Source organism: Leptodactylus fuscus, chromosome 7 (assembly GCF_031893055.1).
Source record: "Leptodactylus fuscus isolate aLepFus1 chromosome 7, aLepFus1.hap2, whole genome shotgun sequence".
Taxonomy (NCBI): Eukaryota; Metazoa; Chordata; class Amphibia; order Anura; family Leptodactylidae; genus Leptodactylus; species Leptodactylus fuscus.
In genome coordinates this window covers 117,276,698-117,294,805 of record NC_134271.1, presented here as the reverse complement: position 1 = coordinate 117,294,805, position 18,108 = coordinate 117,276,698, and the positions used below count along the sequence as shown (strand labels likewise).

The 18,108-nt window shown below is 43.5% G+C and overlaps 1 protein-coding gene across 5 annotated transcripts in view; it reads right to left on the bottom strand.

Annotated features, from left to right (window-relative positions):
• RALGAPA1 (Ral GTPase activating protein catalytic subunit alpha 1) overlaps nt 1-18,108 on the bottom strand; it is a 138,040-nt gene that overhangs the window by 80,187 nt on the left and 39,745 nt on the right. For 2 of the 5 annotated variants that reach the window (XM_075282853.1, XM_075282854.1), the window contains exons 12-18: nt 17,747-17,881; nt 17,512-17,660; nt 15,950-16,079; nt 14,824-15,061; nt 14,096-14,257; nt 8,367-8,507; nt 1,638-2,918 (exon numbers count right to left, since the gene is read on the bottom strand). In XM_075282853.1, coding sequence (XP_075138954.1) covers nt 1,638-2,918; nt 8,367-8,507; nt 14,096-14,257; nt 14,824-15,061; nt 15,950-16,079; nt 17,512-17,660; nt 17,747-17,881 — 2,236 coding nt within the window. The remainder of the gene's footprint in view (nt 1-1,637; nt 2,919-8,366; nt 8,508-14,095; nt 14,258-14,823; nt 15,062-15,949; nt 16,080-17,511; nt 17,661-17,746; nt 17,882-18,108) is intronic. The other 3 variants (XM_075282856.1, XM_075282855.1, XM_075282857.1) reach the window with 3 other exon arrangements.

Genomic DNA, 18,108 nt, shown 5'->3' with positions numbered 1-18,108 from the left:
CGGACTTATCTCTGGTGCTCCCAATGCCTATGGGGTTATACAGTGAAGCTGAGGACATACACCCCGGCCTCACTGCACATTCGCCTGAGTAGTGGCACATACACACTGAAGTCGTCATGTACAGCTCTGACTTACACCGGCAGGGTGAGTATAAGGGCTCCTTCACACGGCGTAAGCGCGCCGCTCATACGCGCGCTTCCCATTGAAATCAATGGGCTCTGTTTTGAAGTGACGCGCTCGGACACGTGTATACTTGTCTAAATGAGCGGCGCGCTTACGCCGTGTGAAGGGGCCTAAAGCTTTCTTATTTGTAGTGCAGGCTTGCATGGCTTTACAACAGGGATATTTGGGATACTAAACTCCTAGTGCATAAAGAAATGTGGGTGGTTTAGTGTCCCAAATAGCCCTGACGGGTTCTCTTTAAGAGTATTATGGCTTATACTTTATTACTTTCTGAATCAATTCATCACAAGTTTCAAGATCTCTGTTTGCACTCATACAGTAAGGACCTTTAGGCTATATTTACACAACTCTGCTGATTCCCTCCAGCCTTTCACAGCCAATTTGTATCCCTTGTGAGATATTTTTCATAGAATCATTCATGTCATTAGGTGCGTTTAGCCCTATTTTCCTTTTATCACAGATGACCAGGCCGAGAACCTCTGTTGTCCGAACCTTCCTAGTCATGCATGTGCATGGCTCTATACAAGGAGAAGATCTCATAACCAGCAAAAATCCAGATGGGACATCTGCAGCGTACCCCCTATGGGTGAACATAGCCCAACTGTACCAAGTCATGTACCAGGGTGCTCATCACATGGCTAGGATAGACTAGGGAAAAGAATGCAATAGCTCTGCATCAGGTTTAGCACCACGTCACAAGGGAAAGCCACTGCTTGACTCAAGTGACCCTCACCCATCTATTTGAGAGGCTGGATTGATATGCTAGATTCTGGTGAAAGTCTAAAGAGGTTCCTACTAAATGACAGCAATCAGAGATCTTGAACATTGTGACATAATACAGAAAATATAGTGGAAAATTGTCTAAACTTTCAATATGCAAACTTAACTAGAAACTGGAGTACTTGATTAATGCCCCTGATGCCTGGTGTTCTCTGAGGGTGCTGGCAATGTGATATACCTGCATCATGCACTTTAGTGGTGATACCAGGACAGGCTGACGTAACCATTACATACATGTATGACACGACTCCTCCCCCCCCCACAATTCACCGTGTAACCAATGAGTAGTTACACGCAACAAAACGAGACGACCGCAGGACAAAACAATGAACAGAAGTGATCCCTGGCTATCAAGCGAGAATGCCATAATAGCCAGGAAGTGACAGCACTCACCTCACAGGGAGGGGTGTTATTAGTACAGAAAGCAAAGATGCCGAAAAAGGTAAGGGAGGTACAACACTTTCAGAAAGGTTATATCAGCCACAAGGGAGTCACATGCAAAGATCCCAGAGAGGGTTTCAACGAGGCATGGGTGAGGTAGAAGCGGCAAGTCATCCCAAAAGAAGCTCCTGATTGCTGGCAGCTGGGTTTTTTTCGGCTGCAATACAAAGCCAAACGGGTGCTGCATCTTTGCGTGCGCTCGGGGAACACTTCCCAAGGCTGAAGGATCTCACCTGCTGCCTTCCTTCCAAAATAGCCCATTACATGACCGTACAGGTCCTTCAGTGGAGCCTCGGCTGCCGTCCTTTGCTGCTTCTGCAGGGACACGCTGGCCTTAGGTTTTGAGAGAGCATGAACAACAGATTTATATACGCCTCCTATAGACGCATGAGAAGAGGCTCTCTCTTGACTGCTAGACCGTGGCCTGGTGCGGCTAGATTCCTTTGGAACTTGTGAGGGCGGGTAGGGAAGATCAGTTTGGTCAATACTTGTCTGGCTAACTCCTGACGCTACTCTTACCGCACCCATGGCAGCATATGCCGTGGGCTTCCCTGTATCTACGACAATGGAGGAGTTTGAAGTCAAACCACTTAACTTCCGCAGCCTGACTTTCCAAGGGGCATCTTTGTTCTCCATGGAGTTGTAGAAAAGCACGGCCTCAGTTGAAGGACGGAAAGAGACCTGCACAGTGTGGCGTTTCCGGCGAATTGCTTTGGCCTTGTGCGTGACAGATTCACACAAGTTCTTTATGTTGGCCCCATGTTCACCGCCAGATGATTGCAGATCAGGTACCTCATCTTCCTCTGCCGCAGCGGCTTGTCTAAACAGACCTCTCTTCCGGTCACCATGCTCCAGGGCAGATTTACTTTCGCATAACTCTGCATCAGCCTGTATCCTCACGTGAACGTCCCTGGATACCCTACCAGGTACCTTCAATCCACCAGATTTCCTAACTACATGCCCTTCTATACCTGAACCACTATCACTGTGTATGTGATGGAGCCCCTCAGATAATACTGAAGGACCCTCTCCTTTAGTGCACAACTCTGACTCATCAAGGTGTTCTGTTTTATGATCCACCTTCCTTTTTTCCATCCCATCGCCTTGCACAGTTGGCTCTTTTATATACCCCCTTAAACAAGGTAAAATATCTCCTCCCTCTAATTCCTCATACCAGCCCTGCTCAATTTCTGCATCTGTCAATTCAGCTGTGCCAGTCAGTTGGCAAAGGTGATCATATATACTGCCATCCGGCTGTGTTAGGGATGCTTCCTGACAGTGTGTGTTAGCAAAAGGGGGGTCCAAAGTCTGAGGGGAGGAATGGTCTGCGACTGACACTGCACCTTTCACTCTCTCAGCTGCAATGGGTCCCAAGATGTCAGATGTGCTGCTGCTGCGAGGTAAAGTTGATGCTTCCTCATTGGCTCCTCCAAAGGTCTCCATAGGAGTCTCCTCGCTCTGCGAATAATGCCTTACTCGGGGAACTCGTGGATGGACGGGGGCATCATCCATTTCTGACAGACAGAAAAGAAAAAACATTGTAAACAGTTTATATTTGCACAACCCAGAAAAAATAAAATGTTACTTTGTTGGTAAGATCTCAAAGCTGTGTAGAAAGAAGTCATGTCATGATAAAACAATGACATTCAGGTGAAAGAGAGGTAACTTTACAAAGTTTCACTACTTCTTTATACACAGACGATCAATACATTTCATTGCAGGCACTGGAAGATAAGGGTTAACAATCCGGGCTGGGGAGGCATGATGTTAGTATGCAGGCCTATACAAAAATGTCAGCATGCAGAGGTAGGCAACTGGCTCAAAAGCTAGGGCAAAACCTTAATACTTCTAGTAAAAATTGAGGTTAATATCGGCAGAAACGTTCAGGATCAGATTTACAGTCTACATATTAATTTCTATAGGCAAGTGTTGTGGGCATGCTCTATGATTTGGGCAATGGTGACAAGTGTGCAGTGAGAAGAAGGAGGTGAGATGTCCCTGTCACCTACTATCAAAGTAATGTGATCCTGTGTTATCCGCTCCTAGCTTTAGGATATAAGTGTTGCCTTTTGTTGTGATATTTTGACCATTGAAAAGTGATCTCTACAGAGCAAGAACTGTAGCCTATAGTGACACTTATTAGAGAGTGTGAAACCGCATGGTGTCAGGAAGATTGCTAATCATTCACCCCAAAAAAAACAAACACAGGATCTGTTTGATAGTATTGATGAGCGAGTACTGTTGGGATCAGCCGATCCGAACAGCACGCTCGCATAGAAATGAATGGACGTAGCCGGCACACGGGGGGTTAAGCGGCCGGCCGCCGTCAAAGCGGAAGTACCAGGTGCATCCATTCATTTCTATGGAGCGTGCTGTTCAGATCGGCTGATCCGAACAGTACTCGCTCATCTCTAGTTGATACTAATTCTGTGCAATGGATTATACTGGAGATATACAACAGATAAGTGAAACTGCTCTGCCACCTAGTGGTCACATTTGGCAAGTCTTTCATCCTAATGACTACTATTCCTTAAAAGGGTTTTCCCATGAACATAGCTAAATATAAATTTGTAGACAAAAGTTAAGACATTTTTGCAAATATAAATAACATAAAATTTCTAGAATTTTAAAGATTTTTGGGAGCCATCTTAGCGGTGACAATCTTTTGTCTTGATCGGTTGACAAGTTTCTGCATTTATGGCTGTAACCTTTAGCAACCAATCGAGACAAAAGCCTGTCAACCACTTTTAGGCCTCGTTCACATGGGGCAAGAGGAGGCGGATTCTGACACCGAATCCACCTCAAAATCCTCCCCCTCATAATAGAGGTCTATGTAAACCGCTAGCTTCCTTTTTTCCATGCGCAGCATGTTCTGGCTCACGGAAAAAAGAAACGAGCTGCCCTTTGTTCAGGCGGATTCCGCAGCTGATTCAGCCCTAGTATCCGACTCGCGACTGCAACCTCCGGACTAGGCGCATTCATTTGGGCCTACTCCAGAGCGGGGAAGCTGAGACTGTCCATTTCTGATGTGGCTTCCTGCATCAGCATCATGACCAAAATACTCGGTCCTGTGCCACGTGTGAACGAGGCCTAAAGCTAGGTTCACACCTCCGCTCAGTCTCCGACTGGGTATTCTGTTCCCCATTCCGATTAAAAATACGGAGAGAAAAGTCCAGCATTTGAATCCCCATTTTTTGCCCTTTTCCCACCCACGAGTCTCTGAAGGTAACCACTTTTTTAAGGTTTCTGTTTGAGATGGGGGGCCTAACCGGACAACCCGAACGGAAACCGGAACGCTAGTGTGAACCTAGCGTAAGTAAAGGCCTAAAATAAAATGCTTTTAATATTTGAGGCACCTAGAATGTTTGGCCTGGGGGTCCTCAAAAATATAATAATTCAGGTACTAGTACTAGAAATACTAGCAGTAATTTAGTGTAAAGTGGCCCTCCAGGCTTTGCCTCCGTTTACGAGTGACATATAAGGGGAAATATAAAGGCAGGTTAAACGAGTGCAGAGTTTTAGCTGATCGCACTCATTCCAGCCTGAAATTCAGAAGTGAAAGTGAAAGGACTTCTATTTGACAATGATGTAAAAGGGAGGTCTAGTAGTCTGCATTCTAAAATCCTTGTTCCCTGGCTATAAAGACATCAGCTCCCAATGCACTGACTTCCAGGTGATCCTTGAGTCCACGACACCACCCCCAGAAGAAGGTTTGCATGCCGAAACGCGCATCGAGGCAGTGTCAGAGGTCAATGGTCAAAGGCATCTGACGTTTGTCAGTGTGGGCATGTACTCCTATTTGTGGAGGTGTCCACATATGGTAATGCTGAGCAGTATTTAGTATTATGTGACCTATTCCTTATAGCATATTTGGATGCCACTTGTTACTCGGACTAGGTTCTCTATACTTATATAGGTAATTTGTTTATTTTCTTTGCTTGTGAACTTGTTGGTCTGCCATGTATTCTACTTAGACCACACAGGTAGGTGTTGTATACCCTGAATACATTTACGGTATTTAATATATTTGATATCTGCTGTTTAGCTAATATAACCATTTCCATCACTTTTTGCCCATTTTTTGTCTGTAGCTGTCAGTCTGGCAACGTTGTATATTGTATTTTGTTATCTTTTATCTTGTATTATATGAGATATGTATTTTCAATAGAGATGAGCGAATACTATTCGAAACTATAGTTTCGAATACCTCGCTCTCATAGGAATGAATGGAAGCGGCCGAAGACCAACGGGTTAAGCACCGGCCGCTAACATGCATTCCTATGGAGCGAGGTATTCAAATTCTACTCTAATCTTCAATAAACATTTTTCATATTTTTCTAAAACATATTTCTGATTATTTTGAGTACCACCTTTTTCTGTATTCTCCACTCTTTGGTATATGGTGGTACGCTATTTGTGGTAAGCGTCCGTTTTGGATTGATGGGTTATGACTTATGTATATGGGATTTCTTTTTCTCAGCACTATACCCATTAGTAGTTAATATGCCATGTCTGTGTTTATAGAAAAGGCAGACAACCAGAGAAGGCAGAGATCCGCTGAGCTTTGTCTCAAAATATCTGTAAGATCTGTGGTTATAGCCCTATTATCGGGATTATTCTCAGGAGCCTACGATCCCAAGAACTACTACAATTCCACCATGTATTGTCAACATTGGAGAACACCAGGCTGTTACATCCTGAAGATCTTCAGTGTCTGGTACATCGCACCCTGGACAGGAGCGTGGATAGGTGAGTAAATTATTGGCCGCTACCTATTGCAACAATCCAAAAGGTACCAGCCTAACATATGGCTATGTGGGGGTCATATACTGTGTGGGAGCTATGTTATGTGTTGGGGGCTAGTAATCCACATTAAGTGACATCAATTTGTCACGTCTGCAGCCAGAAGGTCCCCAGTACTCTATAGCTGCAGAGTGCTGCGGCCCTTCTAAAGACAGTATAGGGCTCCTTAACTGGGTGGCCTCATAAGCCCCCTCGCCACACTACAGTCTCCAGATGTAGGGAATTTCATACTTCTCTCTTCTTCCTGCAAAGCCCTGATGTGGCGCCCAGCTGTGCACCTCTTTTAATGTCCTTCCATTTATGATGTCTCCCGCTCTATGGTATCGTTTGCGGTATTATAATACAAGTGACAGGGTAGCCTGCAGGACAATAGAAGAGGTGCACAGCCGGGTGCCACTTCAGGGCTTTACAGGAAAAAGAAGCATGTATCGAATTCACCAGAGTTGTGTGGCCTGGACTGTTTGTGATGTAATTTGAGGTGGGATGGGGAGAACTATTACCTGTGGGTGTCACCAATATCTATGTGGGGGCGAATAGAACATTATTACCTATGGGGAGATAATTAGGACAACATTACCTATGTGTAATTAACATTATAATAACATCAGCCTTATGGGTGCCTTCAACGGGCTACAAACTGGCATAGCTACGGTCGAAGAATTACTAACAGCCCTTTAAAAACAACCATAAATCTGATGCAACCCTCGGCGAAAATGAGTTTGCAGCATGGATCATTGTGTAAAGGTGATAGAAGTTGTTGGAAAGGCATAAAAATACATTTACAAATCATTTCATGTGAAAACTAAGAGCCGTCCTGTAACGTACAGGCGACAGACCTCGAGCTTACATGGTGCTAGAATAAAAGATTAGCATATCCAAGTCATAGGCACAGAAGTAAATGAATCAACATGGCAAGTTAGTGCAAAAACAGCATTTTTAATAGTGCATATCAGACATTCTCACAACGTTTGCCCTTTGGATGGTGCACTGCATCCCAGGTGTATTGTCATTTATACGATTTCAATTGAAGACAAGAGACCTAAATAAGGTGACTGAACCAGACTGAATACACCAAGTACTACAGCGTGGCTTGGAAATGACACCAGAACTTGCATGCAGGAAGATTGTCAAGGGAAACTCATCAAAATTTTACAGGGATTTGTGTTTAAGTTAAATCAGAGCTGTCAGTTTTGTTGATCTTTATGGAATGGTTAAAGGTGTTCTGCATGGAAACATAGCTGAGGGCGGGGTCACATCTGCGCCCGTGCGCGCTTTAAGCAATCCTGCAGGGTTTCCGTCTTCTGCCCCGAGAAACTGGACAGGGGACGGAAACGCTGCAGTCGGTTTTCAAACCTATTCAAGTGAATGGGTTTGAAAAGTGAGTGCCCGTCAGTGTATTGTACCTCTCCGCGGTGAAACCGTTTTTTATAACTGGACACAAAGTCAGACATGCAGGACTTTGTGTCCGGTTAAAAAAAAATGGTCAGGGGACCAAGTACATTGGTAGCAAAGTTTATCCAGTGCACGGAACATACTGGTAAGCCTTATTTTTCCCTGCATAACCCCTTTAAATCCAGCTGTCAATTTACTCATTCATTTCCAGGAGGAATAACAGAGTAAATATGCCCCAATATATCTAAGCATAGTTTACTATGAAACAGTTTACTTCCCTGGTCCCTTACATGAACAAAGCAGTAGTACACATGCCAACCACAATTCCATTCAGTTCAACGGCACAGAAATAGCCGAGTACAGAAGTCAATGGAGAGGTGGTCATACATGCACACTACTGACCCATTCACACAAGATGACTTGGGGACCCCTGCTCTTGTAATTGATCTGTCTGGGTCACAGTGATTGCACCCCCTGAGATCAGGTACTTCACGTTATTGGTCCGATTGCATTCTGACATATAATGGTTGGTCTCCTGCAATAATGTGACCAGTAGGAAATTTACAGTCACCATCACAGGCTGCAAGTATTGGGCCATAAGGAGGTCAGAGAATGTCTGATAGCAGTGAATAGAGAACGTGCATAGAGGGAATAAGCGCAGAGCTTGCACCCTTCTCTTTCTACACAGTCTAATGCTCTCCTCTTTTCTGTGTGAATACAGGGGGGCTGCAGACAGTGGGAAGGGGTGCAGACAGAGGTGCCACTACCTGACAGCTCATCGGAAAGCAGAGTGAGAACAATATCAGGCAGAAGGGGTTTGGAAGGATGGATCAGGACAGGTGCACTTTTAGCGCTGCGGATAGAGGCTGATGGCAGGGCACTGTCCCCAATGGATCGGCTCCTCATGGCTTTAAAAAAGAAGACAGAAAGACAGGAGAGATCGGGGAGAAGAGGGACCGGAGAGGAAAGAGAAATGACTGATGAGAGTGCAGCAAAACCACAAGAAGCAGCAGAAAGTGAAAATATGCACATGGAGAAACTCTACAACATTGTGTGCTCTTATGGAGACGGACAGACATGTGGCGGTGGATCTACAGAGCAGGCGGAGAAACAAGAAAATGGCAAAACAGAGAGAAGGGTAAAAAACAGAAAAATATACCACAAACAGTAAAATCACATTGATGCATGACACATGGAAAGCAGATGAGGCACTAGTGGAAATATTCAGCTTCTGAATGCTCTCCTGTGTAGTATAGCTCTAACCTGGTCGTCCCTCCATGCAGAAGTCATACCAACAGGCAGGCTGTGAAAGAGTACAACACTCTTTTTCTGACAATTTTGCCCCCAAATGAGGGGACCCCAAAATGTATCTTTACAGACTACTGTGTGTACGACTTCGAGAGAGGAAAACAAAACATGCCCTTTAAGGCTCCATGCACACAGAGGGATCCGAACTGGAAAATCCAATCTGAATATCAGCCAGATTTTAGTCCTTGCATCACAGTGACATACAATGCCAGGAGTCCCTCACTCACTGCAGTTCTAATTTCGTATACTATATACAGTATAGGACAATGCAGCGATGATGAGAGAGGGATTTCTGACATTATATAGCATTGAGTCTGCCTGCGAAATCTGGCCGATGTATGGGCTGGATTCCTCCATGTGCATAGGGTCTCCGGTGCCCATAAACCTTCAACAGCTGTCAACTGATCCTACTGAAACCTCCCTACCCCATACATTAGCAATCACATGTCTAAGGGAGGGGATTAAGCTGCTCTAGACACCTCTGGAGGATTTTGTATATTACAATTTATTAAGCTTAATCCTCGGTTAACCTGGCATGATCTGTCAAGGGAGAGATGGCACACCCCATACACATAATAGAGCTGGGCCTGATGAACCCCAATCTTACTCTTACATGTGTGGGCATCTAAAAGGGTGACATTATGGAACAACCCCTTTAAATGAGATGCTGGGTGACTTTTCATAAAACAATAATCAAGAAATATTACTAAGGGAGTCTGTCATCATAACCCATCATATCATAGATTGATAGGCTATGGTCACCTGAATCAAACTGAGTTTTCTTCTTGTGAATTGGAGTCCGTGCTGCAGAGATATTGCTGATTTTGTCAATATTCAAATTAAGATCTTTGGAGAAATGAGGATGCTGTCATTGCTCCAAAGTAATGAGCTGCAACGCTGCTAGATTATGGTGACAGACTCCCTTTAAGAATTCAATATTGTTAATACTGCATGGTAAGGGAGAACCATGCCATCATCAGATTATGTCTGCATGAGTGACACACTGGGACACAAGTGACTACAAAACTAGATTATTTAGGTAGGGGTAGGAGCATTCAGTGTGAAATACCCCAGGGTAATAGTTATAACTAAAGGGGGTTCTCAGAAACTCTAACACTATTCTACCACAGTCTTATATTTCATAGGCTGGAGTCTACACTCTGTGACCACCGCCAATCCGAACAATGAGGGGGAAGAGTGCAAAACCTCCATTGTTCTGATCAGCAGGGTCCTGGAGTCTTAAACCCCACACGAAAAGCTAGTTCACACGGGCAAAGAGGGGGCGAATTATGGTGCGGAATCCCCGTCATAATCCGCCCCCCTCACAATGGTGGTCTATGGAGACCACTAGGTGTTCTTTTTTCCGCTAGCAGCATGTTACTGCTCATAGAAAAAAAAAGAAAACTGCCCATTCTTCAGGCGGAATCCGCAGCTTGTCGAGCCGCGGAATCCGCCTCATGGCAGCATCCTCTAGAGTCAGCCCATTCATTTGAACTTATTCCGAAGGGGGAAGCCGCGACTGTCGGAAGCCGCGACAGTCATGGCAGGCGGATTTTGGCCCGAGAGTGATGTGGCTCCCCGCGTCACTCTCAGTGCCAAAATCCTCCCTTCCGCTACCCATGTGAACGGGACCGAACACATCCTATTAACAGGCCATTAATGTAGAGGACCCCTTTAATAGCAAAGAATACTAAAAGCTTTCTAGAATAGGTGCACAACTAATAAATGTACACTAAAGTATTGCTATGGAATGATTTGCATCTTGTGATAATGCATTTCCATATATAAAATAACTGGCCAGTTCCAGGTAAATAAAGCTTATACACTGCATTATATTTATTACCAACAATGAAGAGAAATGTTCACAATTTACATTCAAAGACTGAGAACCTATTCTAGATCTATAGCTCTACTGGCAAAGCTCTGGTACATTGTACGCAGAATGTTATCAGAGAACTTTCTAACCCTTTGAATGAAAAAAAGAATTTTGCATTCTCTGACAGCAAGCAGAGATCTAAAAGAATGTGAGACAGTCAAACTAAAGGTTTATCAGAAAGTTTTAACCAGCTTGATATTTTTAATAGCATGTATTTTGAGCTTAAAGAGGACCTTTCATGTCCTCAGGCACATGCGGTTTTATATACCACTGGAAAGCCGACGGCCGCGGAAACCACAAAACGCTCATGGGCAGACACTGTCTGCCAGGTTTTCGTCTCCTGTCGGCAAAAGACGGAAACCCACAAAGCAGAGACCAGGCGCAGGTGTGAAACCGCCCTTAGCATCATGGCTGGGCAATAAGGAATGCCCCTTCTGACAGTACAGGGCTATGGACAGTACTGTCAGGAGGGTCGTTCCTCACAGCCCGGCTAGACTGTCAGAAACGCCCTTCTGACAGTGAAGAGGTATCGGTAAAATCTTGACCTGGGGCACATAGCGCTGAATTCAGGCTCTCTAGCGGTATAAAAAAAATGCAGTGTGTAAGTTTCATTTACATAGAATGGGAAAATGTTTTTATTAAAGTTTAACTAAACTTTCAAACAACTTTTGATTTCCTTGCAGTATGTGTGTCATGAATAATTTTAGTAATATGCTTTATTAACAGCAGTCCCCACTTCTCATTGTGTACTGTGTATGAGGGCGGGGGAGGGTCGCTTCAACCGGCTATATCTCAGGTATTATAAAACTGAGAAACTTGCTCCAGATATATCAATGGTCGTAGTTGCAGTCTACAGTCATGGCCAAAAGTTTTGAGAATGATACAAATATTAATTTTTTACAAAGTCTACTGCTTCAGTTTTCCTAATGGCAATTTGTATATACTCCAGAATGTTATAAAGAGTGATCAGCTTAACAGCAATTACTTGCAAAGTCAATATTTGCCTAGAAAATGAACTTTATCCCCCAAAACACATCTCAACATCATTGCAGCCCTGCCTTAAAAGGACCAGCTAACATCGTTTCAGTGATTGCTCCATTAACACAGGTGTGGGTGTTGATGAGGACAGGGCTGGAGATCAATCTGTCATGATTAAGTAAGAATGACACCACTGGACACTATAAAAGGAGGCTGGTGCTTGGCATCATTGTTTCTCTTCTGTTAACCATGGTTATCTCTAAAGAAACACATGCAGTCATCATTGCACTGCACAAAAATGGCCTAACAGGGAAGAGTATCGCAGCTAGAAAGATTGCACCTCAGTCAACAATCTATCGCATCATCAAGAACTTGAAGGAGAGAGTTTCCAATGTTGCAAAAAGGCTCCAGGGCGCCAAAGAAAGACCAGCAAGCGCCAGGACCGTCTCTTAAAAGTTTTTCAGCTGCGGGATCGGGCTACCAGCAGTGCAGAGCTTGCTGAGGAATGGCAGCAGGCAGGTGTGAGTGCATCTGCACGCACTGTGAGGCGGAGACTCTTGGAACAAGGCCTGGTCTCAAGGAGGGCAGCAAAGAAGCCACTTCTCTCCAGAAAAAACATCAGAGACAGACTGATATTCTGCAAAAGATACAGGGAGTGGACTGCTGAGGACTGGCGTAAAGTCATTTTCTCTTATGAATCCCCTTTTCGATTGTTTGGGACATCTGGAAAACAGCTTACGCTAGGTTCACACCTGCGTTCACGGTCTCCGTTCTATGGTTTCCGTCTTCTGCATGCCAGAAGACGGAAACCATAGACCGGGTCCGGCCGTGAGCGTTTTAGGCCGGACACAGAGTACTGCATGTCCGACTCTGTGTCCGGATTATAAAACCCGGTTTCGTGGCGGAGAGCGCAAAACGCTCACCGCCGCTCACGGCCGGACATCTCTCTCACCCATTCAAATGAATGGGTGAGAGAGACTCCTGCAGGTTTCCGTCTCCTGCTCTGTTTTAGGCAGGAAACGGAAACCTCAAGTACGGAGAGGGCAAGGCAGATGTGAACGAGCCCTTATTCGGAGAAGACGAGGTGAGCGCTACCACCAGTCTTGTCTCATGCCAACTGTAAAGCATCCTGAAACCATTCATGTGTGGGGTTGCTTCTCAGCCAAGGGAATCGGCTCTCTCACAGTCTTGCCTAAAAACACAGCCATGAATAAAGAATGGGACCAGAATGTCCTCCAAGATCAACTTCTCCCAACCGTCCAAGAGCAGTTTGGCGATCAACAATGCCTTTTCCAGCATGATGGAGCACCTTGCCATAAAGCAAAGGTGATAACTAAATGGCTCAGGGAACAAAACATTGGGTCCATGGCCTGGAAACTCCCCAGATCTTAATCCCATTGAGAACTTGTGGTCAATCATCATGAGATGGGTGGACAAACAAAAACCTACAAATTCTGACAAAATGCAAGCTTTGATTGTGCAAGAATGGACGGCTATCAGTCAGGATTTGGTCCAGAAGTTGGTTGAGAGCATGCCAGGGAGAATTGCAGAGGTCCCGAAGAAGAAGGGTCAACACTGCAAATATTGACTCGCTGCATTAACTCATTCTAACTGTCAATATAAGCTTTTGTTACTCATAATATGATTGCAATTATATTTCTGTATGTGATAAAAAACACCTGACAAACACACATAAAAACCAGAGGGCAGCAGATCATGTGAAAATATAAGATTTGTGTCATTCTCAAAACTTTTGGCCATGACTGTAGTAATAGAACTGCATCCGTATCAGGAGACCATGAGAATTTCCTCTTTCATAGGACACCAAAAGTAAGTTTCTCCATTTTATAATACCTGAAAAATAGCCTTTTCAAGTGACTCCTCTCTACCCCCATTTCCTCTTAATACACAGTGAGAAGCAGGGTCTGCACTCAATATGGAAGTAAGGGAAAGAGAAAAATGCAGGATTTCACAGAAAGGAGACATAATTTGTTAATAAAGTATAATATAAAATTTATTCATGAAAACTAAAAGTTGTCCAAGAGTTTAGGTCCGCTTTAAGAAGCACCGCACGCTAGATCACACTATATTTTATATACTGAAATGAGAAAATAACAGGCAGCTCTGCACACTGAAATGATTTGGATTTCACATAAAGGATGGGATCTACACACAGAATGGTCTAACCAACACCTTCTGCTGATATAAATTCCATCTAGATTCTACCAAATTAAAACATACCGGCTTATCGCCTAGCAGTGAATCCTGCCACCAGTGAAGTTATGGACTGATATGAGCAATGGAATCATGACTGATGTTATAATATTCACATACCAATGGTTTTCTGCCGCACGATACTCCGGGCTTTCTCAGTGCCAGGTGATCCAGTGGTAGTGGCACTGCGTTGGCGCATCGGAGCCTGGCCGGGTTGTTCTCTACTCCATCCTCGTGAGAATGACTTATCCACTGCACCTTTCTGAAATTCATGGCCACCTCCTACATAACAGAGAAGACAAAGTCTGAGAGGATAACACCATTGCAAAATATCAGCTACATGATCCCATTTATTTGGGGAGAGACCAAAGGCTTTGTGACAGGTTTGTTTTTTTTTTGTATATATTAACAAGCAAAGAATCCCCAACAAGCCTTCCAAATGAAGGAGCAGAATTAGGGTATGTTCACACAGCGGAAAATGGATTCTACGTGTGAACATACTGCACGGCTAGCCGTGACGGAATGCCAATGCGGTGTACCGGCATCCCCTCGTGGCATTAGTGAATGGGTTTTATTGGTTCTCCGAGAAGACAATAGCAGACCCATATACTGTCATTAACCCATACATCACTAACCCCACCTTTCCGAAGAGTAGCCGAGTAGACACACCAGTCAAAACTGACATATCAGAAATCAAAGGTACAATTTAACTATTATTTTGCCATTAAAACTTTTATACGTTAATCTCAAACAACGCATCTAAGTTTACAGTGAAGAACATTAGTCTGCACTTCAGCCATGTGAAAGGAGTATTACTTTGAAATTTCGAGCAGAATTTTTTTTTTAACCTTTTCCCTTGTGCTTCTTCTGCTTTTGCTCGCTTAGCTTGTCTAATGGCAACTCATTCAAGTCAAGATGGTAGACATTCTTGGCTAGTACTTTGGTTAACGTCTCCATGGTGTGAGCCCATTCTGTGGCTTGCTCCTCCCAGTAAGTCAATGAGGACATAACCGCCAATAAATCGTCCCATAGTTCTCGGGAAACACTAACATGAAGGCTGGACTTAATCCAGGCCACAATAAGGGTCTGAGGAGAAAGAAAGACACGGTGTGAGAACACATAAGGCTAAAGAAACAGGTTAAATCTTTATACTTTACTGGTAAGAGAAGGAGTCTTGTGAGCACACCACAAAGGCGTATTCCCATCTCCAATGTGCACAACATATATGTGGGATAGGCTATAAATATCTGATCGATTTGTTCACGCCTCTGGAACCAAGGGGAGAATGAATGGAGAAGAGGATGAGCAATTGTGCATGGAAGAGAGGAGAATACATGTGCAGACACTTCTCGGTGTGGATGGATAGGGGTTGGAAACCCACTGATCTGCAGATGTTGTGAGTCCCAGAGGGATGTATGCCATAAATATAAGAAAGGAATACAGATTGAAGATAGATATCAATAGAGTTCTGCAGCTTCTTCAGCCCATACATCAAAAGTTCGGTAAAATACCAGAAAAAGACTATTGGCCATAGTTGCTAGAACCTCCGTCTTCATACACTTGACCATCATTATATTACAAGAGGAAGCCAACCACTGACCCAACAAAGAGTGTGACACTGGGGATGTGGAGCTGAAGTCAGTCAGAATCAGAGCCAGTTTTGGGGGTAGTTATAATAGTTATTTTTAATTATACAATTATTAATACTGTACAATAAATTAGATGTATATTTTGTTGCATGTGTAGTTCCATAAGATTCAATCACTAGCTTTTTATGTGAATTAGAGGGGCTTTGCTGCTCCCGTCTGATCACGCCTGGTAACCATTGATGAAGAAGCCAGAATCTGTTGTGGAATAATTGTCAATGGTTTGGCCAACCAACTCCACAGCCCTGTGTCATGCAGTCCTTAGATCTGCGGACAGCGTGGAACATATCACATCAACTCCTTTAGACTGTTCCACACCATCAATTACCTGAAACAGGGGTCCTGCCAATCGTCCGGCCAAAATTTGATTCTTCCTGCCTTGATATTGCTGCAGAACCTGTGGTGGGATCTTCAACACAGACTCTGTGACCCTGAGCATAACCAGCAGCAGCTGCATCCTGAACACAACACAATGGTAACCAACATTAAGGGGTTCTCCAGGCTTTGGAGGGACGGGGGATACTTGATATTGGAGACTTATCCGTAGGATAGGTCATCAATGTCAGATTGGTGGGGATTTAAGACTTGGCACGCTAGCAAGCAGCGGATTACACTAGCGATTAAGTTATACAGTGTATGGAGAATGAAGCAGAAGCTCCGTACACCATGTAGTGGTCATGCCATAGTACAGCACCTGAGGAACAAATGGATGTGACCAATAATTAACACTGCTAGCTTTAATATTGTAGTAATATAACGAAAGAGTTATTGGATGTCACATGTAGCTGGGATAGATAAATATATATATATATATATATATATATAAAATATATATTTATTTATTTCTTTTTAAATGTAGATTGTGAGCCCTATTTTGTTCCTGGCAGGATTCGAACCCAGGACTACAGCACTGCAAGGCAGCAGTGCTAACCACTGAGCCACCGTGTTGCCCCCTGGGATAAATATATATATATCTCTGTACCTATCAAGATCTTTCAAAGAGTGTACATCATGCCGTTTAAACGGTCCAAAATGTCAAGAAACTCCATGTATCCTTATACAAAGTGTCATCAACCGAATACTGACATCTGTAATTTTTGGTATTGTACTTACATACGAGATGTGTGGAATTTAATTAGTAACTATCTTGCTGGGGTAACTGATTCATCTTTAGGGCAGGTGATGATTGTGAGAGGGTGAGGTAGGTATTGAATTTAATTTGACTTTTTACTGTTTTCTGTATAATAACTATTGCTCTCTTGTAGAGATATGAGAGTATTATTCGATCTTATACCTCACCGCCATAGGTATGCGTGTAAGCGGCTGAACACAAAGGGATTAAATGCATCGCCTATGGCGGCGAAGTATTCGATCAAATACTACTCACTCACCTCTATTCTCTTGCAATCATTTGGACATCGTGCATGTTCATGCTCTGTTGTATAGGTTTAGAATTTCAATAGAAAGATTATTTGAAAAAATTTTTTAATCTATCATAGTAAAACCACTATGGAAAATTTGTACATGTGGACCTATCATAAAGACGTTCTTCTACAAAGCGATAGCATAAGTTCTTCGTGTTGGGAGTCTCAGCGCTGAGACCTTACTAAACTCTGTAACCAAAGGACTGACGCCTATTAAAGGAGGACTCCAACCAGGCTCTGTGTTAAGAACTGGAACACAGGCTGAGAAAATGGTGTTTGGGATGTTAAGTGTGAAAACTCTGACTGTGCACTTTCCTTATAGTGATAAATGGAGAATAATATAATGCAGCCTATCCAAGTAATGTTCTACATCACGCTATTGTTAGAAGCTCCTTATTTCAACACGCATGGTATGCAAATATATTGTATATATTGCAAATGCAAATGTTACGGTTGCTCTTATTACCAGGTCTTCTTATCCATGGAGACTTGCACCACCATGTAACGATAGATGTTCAGGACTCTCTTGCACATGTCTGTATGTTCATTTAACATAGTCTTGTTGTCATTTGCTGGCTCAAGCAAAATGATATTTGCAGCATTTACAATAAAAACCTACAGATAAAATAAAAAACCAATGTGTCATAAGCATAGAGAAATGCTCCATCCATGAATGACATAGAATCAAATGGACTTGATACCTGATACACAGCCTGAGAACCAGCCTTCACATTCCTATCCAATAGGTCGGCTTCTGATAGCTTGTTACTGGAGTCCTGGTGACACTTTGACCAACTTGAGGTGCGGACATGACCTTGAGGAACTGCCAGTGTGTCCTATGAGGCAGAAAAATAAAAAGACATCTGTGGCGTAAAAGTTAATCCACCTTGAATTTTCTTCCTGTACATATTAGCAAATTACAGAACGTGGCTTTCTCTTGGGTGCTCTTAGATCCATAATCTGATCCTCACATACCGGCTGGAAAAATGGCAGCTGGATAGAAATCAACAGCCCATTTACAAGCACCAATGTATCTTGAGAATGTTCTGATAGAAAACCTATA